Here is a 15,580-nt window from a genome sequence, read left to right as displayed (position 1 = left end):
GTGGGCCGACGATAACGACGATCGATCAAAATGCAGTAGAAAAACAATCCAATTATTAATGATATTTGGCTCAATCAAAGGCGCGAAAGAGAGGGCGCTGTGCGGGGTACCGGATTTAAGCGGAGATGACTGTGGCCTATAAATTGCAGCTTCGTCCGCCGAAGCTTCAGGATTTCCTCAAGAACAAACAACAGAGAAGAAAAAGAAGAAGTAGTAGGAAAACATGTCGGCGGTTTTCAGAGAAGGAGCTACTGCTCTTATCACTGGAGGCGCCTCGGGAATTGGTCTCGCCACAGCGAAATTCTGCTATGCTCAGGGCATGAATGTAGTCCTGCTCGATATCAACAAGGATGCTCTCTCAACAGCAGCAGCGGAGTTACCTTCAACTTCAACTAAAACAACATCTACCTTTGATATCGACGTGTCTGCGAAGGACGCCTGGAAGAAAGTCCAGCATGATGTCCTTGCGAAACATCCATCTGGTATCGATTTCTTGATGCTTAATGCCGGCACTAGCATCCGACCTGCGGAAGGCAAAACCCCGTGGCAAGATCCTGAATATTTTGAAAAGACAATCGCCATTAACACCTTTGGATATATTCATGGACTGGCAGCCTTCCTCGACATCGTCACAAGTGAAAAGACGGAACAGCGGGCTATTGTTCTTACTGGCTCTAAGCAAGGAATAACAAACCCTCCAGGAAATCCAGCATATAATGCTTCGAAAAGTGCAGTCAAGACAATCGCCGAACAATTATCCTTTGATCTACACACCAGCAATCCAAATGTGGGAGTCCACTTGTTGATCCCAGGTTGGACCTATACAGGGCTGACGACACGTTATTTCAAAACCAAACCCGACGGTGCCTGGACATCGGAGCAAGTAGTCGAATATATGACTGGGAAATTGGCCGAAGGGGTTTTTTATATTTTATGCCCAGACAATGAGGTGACTGAAGAGTTAGACCGGAAGAGGGTGGTCTGGGGGTGTGGAGATCTTGTTCACGATCGACCGCCATTGTCACGCTGGAGAGCCGATTGGAAGGAAAAGGCAGCGAAAGGAATCCAAGATATTAAAATGTAGAAGTTTTCTCCATAAGACTGAATGCTAATTAATGAATATTAGTTGATAACCTTGCTTTTTGATCGCAAGTCAATTAACCGAGACTAATACTGGACGTCTGGATACAAACTTCAAAAGAGTAGACCCCACTCTATCTATGAACATACACAACGCTTGACTGAGGACTGCCCTACATATAACTCTAGCCGAGTTGAGGTCGTGTAGAGCATAGTAAAATGTAGTGGTTCTCGTTTCATCAGATGCTTGTTGATCCGATAATGACGGACAAACTGCTTGATACAGTTGATTTTATATTAACAATATTTAAAACTTTCCTGTCTCAATATTGAAGATGAGGTTAACGATTGGTCGCAAAATGTTTCGTACAAGAGCAGACGGTGCAGTTACTATTCAGGGCCTGCCAATTATCTCTGACACTAGTATATGTATATGAAAACTGTTATTCCCTTATCTATGGTCTTCTCCCTAACATTCCTTAGTGGTTTGAAGGGCAGACTTGGAGTGAATTTCTCAGGGAGACTCTTAGTGTAATGCTAGGCCATCTCGCTAAAAACATCCCAACATAACAGCACTGGTTTTCAGGACCAAGACCTTTTTCTCATTGGCTTCTACGGGCTTTATGTCTATATTGCACAAGGGTTTTTCAGAGCTGATGTGATCTCCCAAAGTTCATCTAAAATGGTGCTCAGATGATGAAGTTTTTAAATTGAACTTCACTCGGGCTACAATTTATGTTCTACGAAAGATTGGTTCGAAGCCACGCATGCTTTGTCAAGATTATATCAATACTCCTAAGTGGTAGTGCAAAAGTTGGTGCAATATAAGCATTATTACAAAGGGATCCGGATATTGCAGGTGGAGGTGTTTGCACTGATGTTACTCAGCTTTATTACTCGGTCTTCTCCATATCAGCCTGTATTTGAAACGCAACACCAGCTGCTACTGCTGTTCCCATGGCTATCACCGGAGTAACGGATTTCATGAATATAGCGCAGTCTCCTGCAGCAAAAACCCCGGGAACCGAGGCCTCATTGAACGGTTGAGAGACTTTAATCTCCCCGCTTTCAATCGTCTCGAGACCAAGTTGCTGTACGAATGGTCCGTTCAGGACGTACTTGGGTCCATGAGCCTTGTTTAAAATTAGCATTTTAAATAATCCAATATATTGACGATTTCACACACCATAAACCCTTCTTCTGCAGAGCTACCGTCTTGAAAATGAATTTTCACAAGTCCTCCTGGGGGGCCTTTCTCCAGCCTTGCGAAAGGACGAGAGTCAATTGTATAAGCGTCGTTATTGACAACGCTTTGAAGAGCCGACGCTCTGTCCTTGTCACCGTTGGTGTAGATTGTCACACTTTGAGCTAAGCGCCTAGCCATGCGAGCAACATGTATTGCTCGCTGAGTATCCTGCAGAAGATCTGTCGCTAAAACACCTGCTGACTGTGCGCCCTTTTCTTCGTATCCATCACAAAACAAGCAGTGAAAACTTTCGTTTTTAGTTGCTTGCAATAAAAACATATATTTGATATCGGACTTACATTCCATCCGCCCAACATTCCTCATACCCGTCAATATCAGGATAAACGTCCCTCACACCTGTAGCCAAGACGAGTTTTCGTCCCTGCCATATTTCCCCATTCGCATCAATAGCTTCGAAATTCCCCGTGGATATTTTTTTAACGGTGTTTATACCAACATCCTCAAATTGGATAGTCGAGTACCGGGCGAGCAAGTCTCTGCGACCCGCATCTCGGAAGTCTGCTGAATTGCGATGGTCCCAGCCAACTACATTGTGCATGTGCTTGGCTTTTGCGTTTCTAAAAGTACCCGAATTGAAGACCACAGCGGTGTGGAGTTGGCGTGCGAGACCGGTGGCTGTTGAGAGGCCGGCTGGGCCTGCCCCGATAATAAGTGCGTCAAAAAGTGCGCAGGCCATGTGTATTTTGTTACAAATTATAAAATGAGCTTTCTTTAAAATGAAGTCAGTGATTAGTATCTGGTTTTGCCTAGAGTATACTTTGGAAATTTATGGCGATTTATAACTACTCTACAATAGCTCGGAGACAATAACGGAGACTTTCATTGAAAGACCAAGAGCCTAGAGCATGTAACGTCACTCCACTGAATATTTGAACTTAAAAAAGAACGCCAACCATAAATCATTTGTTTATTGCAGTACTTGCCTTGATTGTGTTTATTCCAAATAACGAAAAGTTTCCGAGGCGGCCGAAAGTCTCCTTACGGCGAGCACGATTATGGGGCCAACTAATTATATGGGAACTATACAAAAGATACTAACTTCTCTATATACTCAACAGGTCTACGTAATTTCTCATAGCTTCCCCCTAGTGTTGATCGATTGTCGCTGGCCATGTTCCTTACTACTATCCTCCAACTCAAGCAAAAGATGTCCCTCCGCAACATCAATTCCTTGGCTATGTGAGTCTAGATCAACTTCAACGACCCACTTGACAACACCCGATCGGTGACTTCTGACTTCCAGCTCCATCTTCATCTGTTTGATATAAGCAACAACTTGATCCTGGGCAATCTCGTCCCCTTCTGCCACGAGAACCTCCAAAAGCTTGCCCGAGAGCGGGGATACTAGATGAGCTGGATTTGATGGGTCGCCCCGTCGGTGCGATGCCGAGGTAATTGCTGAGGAAGACGCGTTTGTCTCAGTTAGATGTAGTCGGTATGGAGTCGTCGACGGGGACGAGGACGATGAAGCTGTATATTCGACTTCAGCTGTGAGAGAAGAAGGAAACTCGTTGCGAAGAACACGCTTGAGTAGAATGTGACTTTGGAGTGTTTTGTCAGAAGAGGGGTTTCCATTCGGATTGGGTTCGGAAAGCGGCTCTAGGGTCAGGGACCAGGCGTCACCTTTGCGGAAAAGGACGCTCGAGGATGCGGCTACTAGATTTCCTTGCGGCAGTGAGTTGGTTGAGCTTGATAAATTGGGACTCTTGGCTTTTTCAGACAGCCTTTGACTAGTGCTGAGCAGACTAGGTAGATTGCGTTCAAGCCATTGAGTGTCTGGGTTCCCATACACAAGGAAGTCACTGTCAATGATCGCTCTTAAAAGATCTAGGTTCGTTTTCACTCCAGATACTATAATATCTCCCAGCGCTCGACGTGCTTTGAGGATAGCAGTATTCCAATCCGCAGCTGTGACGATTATCTTGGCTAGTAAGTTATCAAAATCGAAGCCAATTAAAGTAGGCGAGGTTGATGAAAAGTGAGTATCGACTCGCACACCGTTTCCCCTAGGAAGTACAAACTGAGTAATGTTGCCAATGCTTAAGGAGAAATCGGACTCGGGTACTTCAGCACAAAGTCTTAGTTGAATAGAGCACTGTTTGGGCGGCGTGTACGGATCCTGCATATCACCAAGTCCAAGCTTGTCTAAAGACAGCCCTTGAGCTAGTAGAAGTTGCGTCTGTACTAAATCGATGCCGGAGATACACTCTGTTATCGTGTGCTCGACTTGTAATCGTGGGTTTATCTCTAAGAAAAAGAATTCTTTCGAACTTTCATGGACAAGGAACTCGAATGTTCCTAATGAAAAATAGTGAACCTGTTGAAAATATTAACGAGGAGCCCAAATTAATAAATTAATTGGCGACCTACATCACTAGCCATCTTAACGGCTGCATCGATAACATCCCGGATAGTCTCACGATCACAACTCACCGACGGCGCATACTCAACAATCTTCTGAAACCGTCGTTGCACACTGCAATCTCTCTCCCAGAGATGCCTCACACGACCAGTCCCGTCACCGATAATCTGAACTTCCACGTGATGGAATCCATTGATAGCAGCCTTTTCTACAAACACTGTTCCCGACGGCGACTCTCCCTTAGCCCTACTAACGGCATTTGAAAGCTCACTCGCCGCTTTGACTAACCGAATCCCTCTTCCGCCGCCACCGTCAACTGCTTTGATCATGACCGGATAATTGACTTTATTAGCAAACTGCCCGATTTCGTTCACATCACCACTAGAAGTCTCCATGGCCGGTAGCACTGGCACGCCAGAACGAACTGCAAGGGTCTTAGCATGGAGCTTATTGCCCATCTGCTCCAGAATCTCCCAACCGGGCCCAACGAGGACAGCACCAGCATCATCCCACAAGCGACGAGCAAAATCAGCACTTTCACTGAGAAAGCCATAGCCCGGGTGCACAGCATCAATTGCATGCTGTTTGACGATATTCACGAGAAGCGAGATGTCCATGTAAGACCCTGGTGAGGGGAGCAGAATACGATGGTCCGGGCGACCGACATCGCAATGTGTCTGGTCGCCTTCGGTGTACGGTGCAAAAGTCTCAATGGCAACTCCATCTTCCATGGGGATTAGCTCCCGAGCAGCTTGGAGAATACGGATTGCAATTTCCCCTCTAATATCTGTCAATTTTTGAACGCATTGTATTGATTGAGAATATCAACATGCCTATTAGCAACCAGAAGGCGCCGAATTGGTCTGGCCGGAGGGCGCATAGCTGAACAGCTTGACGCAGGCGCAATAAATCGCCCGCTGATAGTTTATTATCTGTATAGTCGAATACCAAGGCCAATATCCGCTCAAAATATTTTGCAGAGGCCATTATGTGTAAATCGGTTAATGTTATGATCCATGCGGGGAAAGCTCTCCACAACCCCGCATGCACGCTAAGAAAGCCGAGGCTCTCGGCGGAGCCTATATGGACCAGGTCGGCTCTTTTACTTTTATGTATCATTGATTCAACACGGCAAATGTGTGACTATCTGGTGAATATACTAGTATGACCAGCTTAAAGGTATAGTAGGGCAATGGCGAAATCCAAGCTGGACGACGAATCGTCCAAAACAGCCGTCCAGCGCCTGGACCAGGTAACAGCACATGTCGCCGACGAGCAACACCATAACTCTGCGTCTGGGATATCAAAGCGACAATCAAGCTCGCCATTGCCGGCAGATTACTCTGACATTCTCTCAACCGTATCAACCCTCAGAACTCTAGCCCGGACGCCTAATAGTACACAACGAGGTTACGTTCGTCAAAAGCAAGCAGGAAAACTCTGGGTGCGTGAGCGAATTGAGGAGCTACTCGACCGCGACACATTCCGCGAGGTCGGTTCGATATCTGGGACGGTGAAATGGGAGACAACAAGTGCCACGCAAGAGCGGCCGGTCAGCTTTACTCCAAGCAACAATATCCAGGGCACTGGAAAGCTGCGCGGGCGAGACGTGCTCCTGACAGCAGATGATTTCAGTATTCGCAGCGGCCATGCAGACGGTGCCACTTCGGGAAAGACGCAGTATTTGGAGAAAATGGCTATTGCGCTGAAACTGCCCGTTGTGAAGCTCGTAGATGGTAGCTCGGGAGGAGGCAGTGTGACGACGATTAAGAAAGAAGGCTGGAGTTATCTTCCAAGTCTTCCACATTTTCGCTATGTTGTTGAGCAGTTGAATATGGGGATTCCAAATATAGGTGCCGTTCTCGGGCCAGCAGTAAGATTGACTTCCATGTAGATAATGTGAAGAAGGATTGCTGATTCAAGTGTAGATCGGACTAGGGGCGGCGCGAGTCGTGGCTTGTCATTTCAGCGTCATGGCCGCAGATATCGGCACTCTCTTCAATGCTGGGCCAAAAGTTGTCGAAGGGGCGACATTTGAAGAAGGACTCAGCTTCCAGGATCTTGGCGGGCCTATGATGCATTGCACCAACGGTACGATCGATAATCTAGCAGCTAACGAAGCCGAATGCTTTGAGCAAATCCGGACAATTCTGGAATATCTACCCAATTCTGGTCTTGACGCGCCGCCCGTGATCTCATGTGAGGATCCTGAGAATAGAGAAGATGTTGCATTACGATCTATCATTCCTCGAAAGCAGGCCCGAATGTACAACCCCAGAACCATAATCAACTCGGTTGTCGATCGTGGGTCGTGGTTTGAAATCGGCGGTTTATGGGGCAAGACTGCTATCGGTGGTTTGGCCCGTCTAGCAGGTCATCCGGTTGGAGTCATTTCGTTAAATTGTGAAGTTAACGGTGGCGCCCTGGATGCACACGGAAGTCAAAAGTTGACGCGACTTCTAAAACTATGCGATGTGATGAACATTCCAGTGTTGCAGTTTGTCGACGTTCGTAAGTGATTGTATTCTCTTTTGCATACTTCATTACTCTGACTGTAACAGCTGGATACGCTATCGGAACGATGGCGGAGAGAACAGCGACTATGCGCTGGGGCGTAGAACTCACCAAGGCGTATTTCTCCACCACGGTACCCATTTTCAGTGTCATCACACGAAAAGTCTTCGGTGTTGCTGGTGGGGTCATGCTGGGAGCACGAGATCCTCCCATGCAAGTGGCCTGGCCCTCTGGACAATGGGGTTCTCTCCCTCTCGAAGGAGGAATCGAAGTCGGTCACCGCCACGAGCTGCGCGAGGCTGAGAAAGTGGGACGAAAGGAGGAGATGTATCGGGCTTTGGATACTGAATATCGGCGACTGATGAATCCCGTCAGAACAGCCAATGCTTTTGGGGTCGAAGAGATTATAGACCCCAAAGACACGCGGGCAGTGTGTTGTGTATGGGTGAAACACATGTATGGAGCTGCGATGAGGGAGCGGCTGGCGCAGCGTGCGAGTGGAAGAGTGCAGCCTTCTTTTGCGTGACCATACATCAATTAATGTTCGAGTATCCATCAATTTCTCTAATCGATGCCCGTGCACAGCCATATGTCTCATGCATGTCTACACGTGTAATATAGTATATATCGATTGCTAATATAGGAGACATAATGCGGCTTGTCTTGGCAGGGTTTGATATTATTAAGCAGCTGTGAGTCATCCATCTCCTCTCCAAAAAACAGGTATCACCTCGTATTTACGATATTATATCACTCTATACGATATTGATTATTAACCGTATTTATGTATACATGTAGTAATAGCAAACAATTAAGATCCCAATTTCCTGATGCGATGTCGGCGTGGATGTCGTGCTCTGCCATCTCCAGGCAGCGTCATTGCTGTGCTGACCGATTCGCCTGGAAGTAACTTGGTTACACTTCCCTTTCTGATTGTATTAATAATTAATGCGCCCAAGCTTGAACAAAAGACGAGAAAAAAGCAAAAAGTGAGTCATTACGATTGGGTGCCGGCTGTCGGCATCGTGGAGGTGGGGTGGTGGCTTGTAGTCATAGGGCGCATCTGATAATATTCATGCTTGGTATTCAGGAAAAAACTTGGATGTCAACTATTCCTTAATAATAGTATGACTCAGGCCAGGCGGCAGCGTTGACACTATGTTCAGCTATATTATATGGTCTTCGCGCCTGACTCCCTCATGCCTCCCGATGCATTCTCTACGCGATTGACTGTCCGCAATTGACTGTCGCTGCCACCATGAATAGAACAGTGAACAGGTCCATCGAGGCCTTCACGCGTAAGCCCTCGCGGCTGAACATTGCCATTGACCTAAACGATCAGACTAAAGGCTTCGTGCCCTCGTACACCACGTTCGACCGCATCGAGGGCGAGGTCGCGTTGCAGGCCGACTGCCAGACCAAATTCGACCACATCGACATCATTTTCGAAGGTGTGTCTTAACAGTTCCAATGGCATCGTAAAACTGAAATAGACTGACCAAATAGGATCATCCAAAACAATCGTCCAGCGTCAAGCCACAATGGCCCCTGCATCCAACGACATCAAGGCAATGCATCCATTCCTCAAACTGCGACAGCCCATCGACGAATCCTCTTACCCAGAGCCTCGCGAATTCAAGCCCAGATGCCTGTACAAGTTCCCCTTCACATTTGTCGTGCCCCAGCAAATGCTACCTCAAAGCTGTAGCCACTCGACCAACAACCCGCACTTGAAGGCGGCCCACATACAGCTGCCTCCCAGCCTGGGCGATCCCATGTTGGCGAGTAATGGCAAGACCCTGCTCGACGATTTTGCGCCTCAAATGACTGAGGTCTCATATCGAATTCGAGTTGTAGTGATGAAGCGTGATCCCTCGGGTGGGAAACCGCAGACTCTGTGTTCTGTAGCGAAGAAGATTCGTATTGTACCGGCCAGTCTGGAGCAGCCGCCGCTCGAAGTCACCTGCAATTGCACGGATGACTACCGTACTCGCATGGAAAAGGACGTGCGGAAGAGCTTGCTGGGGAAAAAGACTGGTCGTCTGGTCATGGCCGCTGCCCAGCCAAAGCCCCTGCAGCTGCCGCCACCGGGGGAGAAGCAGGACTGTTCTATTAGCAGTCACGTTACCGTGCATTTGCGATTCGATCCAGAGAATGACGAGCAGCCACCGCAATTGAGATCAGTGTGGAGCAAGTTGAGGGTAATGACCTTCTATTCAGCACATCCTTGGACTACCTTCCCTTCCAAGACCGTCACCATGTTCTGGAATTCCATGCAAGGCATGTACTCGGAAAATGTCCAACTCTCTTCGCTGTGTGTGCTATCTGCGCAATGGGAGCAGCATACAGGTGTATCTGCAGATACAGAACGTCGAAGCTCAGTCGAATCAAGTGCTTCAAGCCAGACCATCACAGGCCCATCGGCCTCGTATTCAGGGAAAACATTCTACACTGCCTCCATCATTGTCCCAATCAATTTACCCAAAAATAAGGCATTTGTGCCAACTTTTCACTCATGCTTGATATCGCGCGTTTATCTGCTTGATCTGTCTTTATCGTATCAATCACCAAACACTCGAGTCATCGCATCGAGCATTTCTCTCAAGGTACCAGTCCAGATTACCTCTGTATACCGCAACAATATTGCCCCAGTCGATGCATCAGCCGATCCAGAGCTTTCCCAGATGCGGATCGAAGAGGAATTCTATCGGCCGCGAAGCATTGCGCCTCCAAGTCTAGAATATCTAGAGCAGGCATCTCTACGCAGCGGGACGTCGCGGCGAGAATCATCGCTGTCGGAATTGATGGGTGATACACAGGGGCTGGACGAAACCAGCCCGCCTGACTATTTGACAGTGACGCAGTCGACGCAAGTGAGGACATCCCGTCCGATAGAAGCAGACTCTATGCTCAGGGTTATGTGTTAGTTCTATTCTAATGTTTCTATGGCAGGGTTAAGGATCACGGAGTTCTGAAGATTGAATACCCATTAAATTCGGAGGTTTCAGGCAAAAGATATTAAATTTAATTCTTAATAATTGATGTTATACTAGACGAGATTATATCCAAATATTAAACAAAGTCGGTTGTGCAATTTTTTTGAATAAAGCAAATATGAATTACATACAACTAAGCTGATAGGAGAAGCATTGAGGGACAGTGAGACCCCAAAACATGACATTTCACATGTACAGTACATTTCCCACATCCATATTTCAGTATCAACAGGTTAAACTATCATCACGGATGCCCTCAATATTCTAAACGCACGCCGTGATCATCCCTGGGCAATTCGGTAGAGCACATTCATACCTCACCGAGCAGCCCAGAGTACAACCCTTATCAGAACATTGACCTGCACTAGTGCAAGGATAACCCAGGCAAGACTTTCCACAATCATCACAATCTCGCTGGACCACTTCATGGTATTGCGACTTTAATTCGTCGACTACCGCAGTTGGTGCCCGGCACAGAACATCACCCAAGTCATTGTTGTAAATAGACGAGACCCCGCCGGGGTGGTGCCAAAGAATCGAGTTCTCGTGTGAAGCACCTCCGACACCATGAGCCGAAAGAGTTGCATTGTCGCATTCTTTATAGGTGTAGATATCCGCATTTAGGGCAGATGATGACATCATACCACTGGTAAATGCCAGTGTCGATAGGATTGACGCGTAGGAGAACTGCATGATGAATCTATTCTCAATGTCAAGTCAGAAATTGATGATTTTGTGATGTGAAGTCTAATATACCTAGAAGGCTTGAATCTCCAAAATAATGAATCAATTCTCTCAAGCTATCAATATTTTCACTGAGACGAATAAGGCAAGAATATGTTGATGATATAGATAACAGAATAAAAGTGCAAACAATATCCGTTGCTGGGCGTCTTAATTTATATGTTGAAAGAATATAAGCATCCTATTTGCGCGTATCTTTGCTTATTATGGCAATTGCTTTCTCGATCCTGTTACCTGGATACAATATCCATAGCAATGAGTATTAATAGCACATGTGTTGATGTCAACCTTTCTAGAATATCAATGCCTCTATTACCTCCATACTACAGTCAGCGCTAGATCATAATTCCGCCCCTGGGCGCGCATTGCATTTCTGGATTAGGTTTCCGAAGTAAAGTTTTCTCTGTGACGCAAATTTTGATCGACAGTTCGGTAATAGATCAGTTCGAAACGTGATTCGAAGCTTGGACCAGCTATTGGGCCTAGCCAAGACAGCTCTGGGGCTGGGATGAAACGAGGCATTTCGGTAGCTGCTTTGATGATGATATTGCAAGAATGGTTTTATATTGTGTAACTAAGCCTCATGTATAGACAGATAGATCAAAGAAATTCAAGAATTAACCGGGGAGTGCGTGGCGTGAAATTGGCGTCAAAATACACTCGCTTGTCAATGGGTTGGTCAATTGATAATTTGGCGTCTATTTATAAATGATGTCATCCGGCCAGGTTTAGTTCCTGCAGGACGTGGTGGGGATTCGTATTCGACTATTACCCCACAACTCTCTTAAAGAACAACACGCAGACAAAGTAAATCTAACCAATTCAAGGGACCTACATCATATCTTTAGAGATCGCCCGCGACTACGATGCGTATTACATATGCCAATTGGACAGTCAGATCTATTCTAGTTAGGTCCTTGTCCATGACACATCCAATACTCCCAATGGGGAAATATGCGTCGCTACCCTTCTCAATTGAGACTCCGAATGGAAAAAAAGAGCTCTGCGGGTTAGCCCCCAATGCGATTAATGCGGGCAGATGTTTCTGTATAACGAAGCGTTCTCCACGGTAAAAGGCGATCATCAACGGGCCTTTTGCGAGGAGAGCTGCGCCTCAGCCCCCACGGCGTTCTTGAGAGTCAAGTTAGGGTAGACGGTCGCCCGCTTGTATAGCTATATTACTTGATACGTTAGAACGAACAATTACGTCATGAATGCTGTTTTAACTGGGTGTGGGGAATTTTGGCTGTTGTTCTGCTGGAGCTCATCGAGATGAGTGATCATTATAGACATCTTGTCACTAGATATCAAGACACTCTCCCAAGATCTTGACTTAACTGTTGACACTTTTGTCGTCTGTTACGTGCTGTTTTTCGTCGACAAGGCTTATTTATCTAACACATGCCTGGTAGGGATACTGGTTGATGACCTTTTCGTCAAGCCTGCTTTATGACTAGTGCAGCAATCCAAGGCAGTAAATATATAGACCTAGTCCTGCCGACACTATTGAAACTAATCCTAACCGTATTTATGTACCTTTGATCAGTAATAGACCCGCAAGGCTTCGAAAATAACAACAAAACAAGTGTCATTAGAGCAACTCAATGGAATTACAATTCAATAATAGCAAATCTGCATGAAAGCAAGGTATATATTCAGATTAGTAGTGATTACATACATACATACATATATATATATATATATAACCTTTTAGGAAACATTTCGAAGATGGAAATGTCAGCTTATAGCAACAGTATAGATTAGTCGTAAGTTAAATGAGTCAATGTGGGAAATGATGGATGCCAGACAGGGTCATGGGACGGCCCTATCTCATCCAGACTCACTCCCGTCAGATCTCTTCTCATCCCGAGGTTGCTCAACTGTCTTTTTTCCAATCAATTTCCTAAACACTAGAAGTGTCTGCTCAATACCACCGTCTATGAGAGGATAAAATGTGACCATGAGCAAGGTCAGCCAGAGCCAAATAATGGCCACGATAATCCATGCCACGAAAAACTGCGCAAATCAGCACACTAAACCATAAAATTGAAAGGGAAAAAAAGGGAAAAGAAAGAAGAAAGAAGAAAATACGTACCCCCTTCCCGAAGATATACCGACTACCATACATCGGCAACGGCCAAATTACCCAATGCCCCAAAAACGTAGCCACAGACCAAAACCCGGCAATTCTCGCCCAGCGTTTGAGCTCCTTTGCATCTGCTAATATTTCCGTAGTATCGTTATGACGTGGGCCTGCTTGATGAGCCGTTGTCAAGTCCGAATCGAGCTTCTCCAGCGCAAGATGCTCCTTCTTAAACTCCGCCCAGTCGTATCGCTGCGGGCCGGTCAGGAGCGTGATGATGAGCGAGTACAGAATTGGCGAGAAAGCGGAGGCTACGGTTCCATATACGCATGGTAGCACTTGGCCAGTTGAGGAGACTGTTACGGCGCCGTAGAAATGGTGCGCAGTGCTCAGCCAGACGGCCAAACCAGTTGCGAGGCCAAGTACGGGTGCGAGGATGGCCGCGAGACGGGTTTGTCGGCGCCAGAGCACGGTGAATGCCATAGGGAAGATGCCGGGGCATGTAACGACTCCTAAATTTTATTAGACTTGGTTGGAATTAAGGAGCAAGGTGAAGTACCAAGCATATACAAGGTCCACTGCAAATCAGCACCGACATAGTACAGCATGGTACTGAAAGCAGCCGAAAACAAAGCAAAGAAAACGACACCGAAATGGCTCCATCGGATAATCTGTCGATCAGATGCGGATTTGTTGAAGTATTCGCGGTAAATGTCGAAACTGATGATCGAGCTTACTGCAATCACCTGTGCGGATAGCGTCGATGTCACTGCCATGAAGGTGATTAGCACCACTGCGGCAGCGCCACCACTGCCAGCGATGGTGAGAGCTGAGTAGGGCAAGACGAGACCGGAGCTGACTTCTGACGCCGACATGCGCTGTGCAATTTGAGTGATCAGTAGGGAGCTTTTGACAATGGGAAGGAAGGGAACAGTTACTCTTGGATATGTTGGAAATACGGGAGTATTCTCCAGACCAACTGCAACAGAGCTCATCACCGTGCCAAGCGCCCAGGGAATGGCAAAGTAGGCGATGCCGCCGATTGTGTATCCTGGGACAACGGCTGCAGGAGACGCTGAAAAGGCTTTGATGAAGTAGCTTGTGTCCATCTGGCTTGGTAAGTAGGAATACACATGTTGCCGTTGAATGAACATACAATAACTAGACCGAAGTTGCCGCATATATGGATAATCCCGAATAAGATCGCCTACTCAGTGAGTTTACATTCCAACTAGCTCTCTCAAAAAAAGCAGAGCTTACATCTTTTGATGTCATGGTCAAGTACGTCCCATGCTCATTGCCCGAAACCGGGTTTCGCAAACCAGCCGCTTGCACGAGATCGTACAAGTTTCCTACGGAGCCGATTTCGCTGTATGTGAATGCTTTGATTGAGAAGTAGCATGCCACGAGGACGATGACCACGGTGTGGAAGTAGTCGGTCAGAAAGCTAATTTGTTAGGATGACAACACGCTAATGTCATGTGAAATGCTTACGTTGCTTTGATGCCCCCGACGAACGTGTACAAAGACACCCCGAGTGGAAGGAGGAAAGTTGCTGCGATGACATGCATACCAGTCCTGCATAGTCAGCCACATATATCACTATACTGATAGTAGAAATGAACCTACATGGCTGAGATCACCGCGGAAGCACCCAGGAGCATATTCGCGCACGCAAAAATATTGTTGATTAAACACAACACCATGAACACCACATGCGCAACGCGTCCATACCGCACGCGCACCACTTCCAGAGATGTGTGTGCCTCAGGAATTTTGCGCTTGCATGATACGCCCAGTAATGCGAAGAACACGATCATCGGGCTGCAACCCGCGGCGAACCAGAAAGGGCCGGCGACGCCGTAGTTATATCCGACGAGACTGGAGCCGAGGAGGGCGGTGGACCAGAGCCAGGACTGGAAGAGTCAGTATTTGTATGAGATTGTAGGATTGGGTAACTTACAGATACAACCGCGGATGCAGTGAGACCGGTGCGAACGGTACGGTTTGCGGTCATGAACCTGATGAAACATGGTTAGTGTGCATCAATTGGTGGTATAGAAACATACATTTCTGTCTTTTTATTATCCTCGCCAATGGTCTTGCTCAACAGACGTGTGATGAGCATCATGACTATGAATCGGTCAGCTAGCTACATAACTAGTTAGGGTTTGTGCCTACCCGTCGCGATCACCAGTCCAACAACTACGACAATAACATATCCAACTGCCTGCGACAGCGGTGGCTGCACTGCGACGCCAGTGCTGTCTGCTCTACTGTCCAGATGCATGGCGGTGAATTGAGTTTGGTAGTTGGTATGTCTGGATTGACATTCGGCGCGTCCAGGGTACTAGTATTATATGCTACATCAAAGCGCCAGCAGCTCGCAAGCTAAATCCACAGGCCAGCCCTAGCGACCCGGGTCAATGGACTCGGTACGTAATTCATGTATTTGAAATGTGCCCGTATTGCGTGCTTTGCATAGTGGATTGTCAATGGCATTGATTTTTACGGTGGTGTGTGGCCATGTTAGC

General features: G+C 46.8%; 7 protein-coding genes across 7 annotated transcripts; 3 read left to right on the top strand and 4 right to left on the bottom strand.

Moving 5' to 3' along the window:
* Window positions 1-223: 223 nt before the first annotated feature.
* BGW36DRAFT_354596 (short chain dehydrogenase/reductase) lies at window positions 224-1,084 on the top strand (the record flags this gene model as incomplete). Its single annotated transcript, XM_046213540.1, has 1 exon — window positions 224-1,084. The coding sequence occupies one exon, from the start codon at window positions 224-226 to the stop codon at window positions 1,082-1,084; it is 861 nt and encodes a 286-aa protein (XP_046076182.1).
* An 889-nt stretch (window positions 1,085-1,973) lies between these two features.
* BGW36DRAFT_288944 (thioredoxin reductase glit) lies at window positions 1,974-3,023 on the bottom strand (the record flags this gene model as incomplete). The annotated part of the gene is made up of 3 exons (XM_046210622.1): window positions 1,974-2,213; window positions 2,267-2,573; window positions 2,626-3,023. The coding sequence occupies 3 exons, from the start codon at window positions 3,021-3,023 to the stop codon at window positions 1,974-1,976; spliced, it is 945 nt and encodes a 314-aa protein (XP_046076181.1).
* Window positions 3,024-3,184: 161 nt separating this feature from the next.
* Window positions 3,185-5,698, bottom strand: BGW36DRAFT_333812 (PycA protein). The gene is made up of 3 exons (XM_046212888.1): window positions 5,543-5,698; window positions 4,718-5,489; window positions 3,185-4,664 (listed from the first exon to the last, which is right to left on the bottom strand). The coding sequence occupies exons 1-3, from the start codon at window positions 5,587-5,589 to the stop codon at window positions 3,420-3,422; spliced, it is 2,064 nt and encodes a 687-aa protein (XP_046076180.1). The 5' UTR covers window positions 5,590-5,698; the 3' UTR covers window positions 3,185-3,419.
* A 116-nt stretch (window positions 5,699-5,814) lies between these two features.
* BGW36DRAFT_368915 (carboxyl transferase) lies at window positions 5,815-7,920 on the top strand. The gene is made up of 3 exons (XM_046215050.1): window positions 5,815-6,582; window positions 6,638-7,220; window positions 7,271-7,920. Exons 1-3 carry the CDS (start codon window positions 5,902-5,904, stop codon window positions 7,747-7,749), a joined length of 1,743 nt encoding a protein of 580 aa, XP_046076179.1. The 5' UTR covers window positions 5,815-5,901; the 3' UTR covers window positions 7,750-7,920.
* Window positions 7,921-8,060: 140 nt separating this feature from the next.
* BGW36DRAFT_368912 (uncharacterized protein) lies at window positions 8,061-10,331 on the top strand. Its single transcript, XM_046215049.1, has 3 exons — window positions 8,061-8,674; window positions 8,730-10,096; window positions 10,176-10,331. Exons 1-3 carry the CDS (start codon window positions 8,482-8,484, stop codon window positions 10,179-10,181), a joined length of 1,566 nt encoding a protein of 521 aa, XP_046076178.1. The 5' UTR covers window positions 8,061-8,481; the 3' UTR covers window positions 10,182-10,331.
* Window positions 10,332-10,389: 58 nt separating this feature from the next.
* BGW36DRAFT_368911 (uncharacterized protein) lies at window positions 10,390-11,061 on the bottom strand. The gene is made up of 2 exons (XM_046215048.1): window positions 10,976-11,061; window positions 10,390-10,919 (listed from the first exon to the last, which is right to left on the bottom strand). The coding sequence occupies exon 2, from the start codon at window positions 10,910-10,912 to the stop codon at window positions 10,484-10,486; it is 429 nt and encodes a 142-aa protein (XP_046076177.1). The 5' UTR covers window positions 10,913-10,919; window positions 10,976-11,061; the 3' UTR covers window positions 10,390-10,483.
* A 1,732-nt stretch (window positions 11,062-12,793) lies between these two features.
* BGW36DRAFT_333802 (putative urea active transporter) lies at window positions 12,794-15,336 on the bottom strand (the record flags this gene model as incomplete). Its single annotated transcript, XM_046212887.1, has 11 exons — window positions 12,794-12,979; window positions 13,059-13,558; window positions 13,606-13,924; window positions 13,985-14,155; window positions 14,203-14,253; window positions 14,307-14,493; window positions 14,541-14,624; window positions 14,676-14,962; window positions 15,010-15,067; window positions 15,116-15,179; window positions 15,228-15,336. The coding sequence occupies 11 exons, from the start codon at window positions 15,334-15,336 to the stop codon at window positions 12,794-12,796; spliced, it is 2,016 nt and encodes a 671-aa protein (XP_046076176.1).
* Between the last annotated feature and the right edge of the window lie 244 nt (window positions 15,337-15,580).

Source organism: Talaromyces proteolyticus (genome assembly GCF_021365285.1).
Source record: "Talaromyces proteolyticus strain PMI_201 chromosome Unknown BGW36scaffold_2, whole genome shotgun sequence".
Classification (NCBI taxonomy): domain Eukaryota; kingdom Fungi; phylum Ascomycota; class Eurotiomycetes; order Eurotiales; family Trichocomaceae; genus Talaromyces; species Talaromyces proteolyticus.
Note: the sequence above shows the minus strand (reverse complement) of the source record. Positions and strands in the feature narration are given on the sequence as shown.

What these genes read in the sequence shown, in the direction of transcription:
- BGW36DRAFT_333812 (XM_046212888.1), bottom strand. Translation starts at nt 5,589, where the DNA reads ATGCGCCCTCCGGCCAGACCAATTCGGCGCCTTCTGGTTGCTAATAG. An exon ending in CGCCTTCTGGTTGCTAATAG is followed by an intron (nt 5,490 to 5,542) that starts GCATGTTGATAT and finishes GACAGATATTAG; the next exon opens with AGGGGAAATTGCAATCCGTA. An exon ending in CCGTTAAGATGGCTAGTGAT is followed by an intron (nt 4,665 to 4,717) that starts GTAGGTCGCCAA and finishes TATTTTCAACAG; the next exon opens with GTTCACTATTTTTCATTAGG.
- BGW36DRAFT_368915 (XM_046215050.1), top strand. Translation starts at nt 5,902, where the DNA reads ATGGCGAAATCCAAGCTGGACGACGAATCGTCCAAAACAGCCGTCCAG. An exon ending in GTGCCGTTCTCGGGCCAGCA is followed by an intron (nt 6,583 to 6,637) that starts GTAAGATTGACT and finishes ATTCAAGTGTAG; the next exon opens with ATCGGACTAGGGGCGGCGCG. An exon ending in GTTGCAGTTTGTCGACGTTC is followed by an intron (nt 7,221 to 7,270) that starts GTAAGTGATTGT and finishes TGACTGTAACAG; the next exon opens with CTGGATACGCTATCGGAACG.
- BGW36DRAFT_368912 (XM_046215049.1), top strand. Translation starts at nt 8,482, where the DNA reads ATGAATAGAACAGTGAACAGGTCCATCGAGGCCTTCACGCGTAAGCCC. An exon ending in CATCGACATCATTTTCGAAG is followed by an intron (nt 8,675 to 8,729) that starts GTGTGTCTTAAC and finishes CTGACCAAATAG; the next exon opens with GATCATCCAAAACAATCGTC.
- BGW36DRAFT_368911 (XM_046215048.1), bottom strand. Translation starts at nt 10,912, where the DNA reads ATGCAGTTCTCCTACGCGTCAATCCTATCGACACTGGCATTTACCAGT.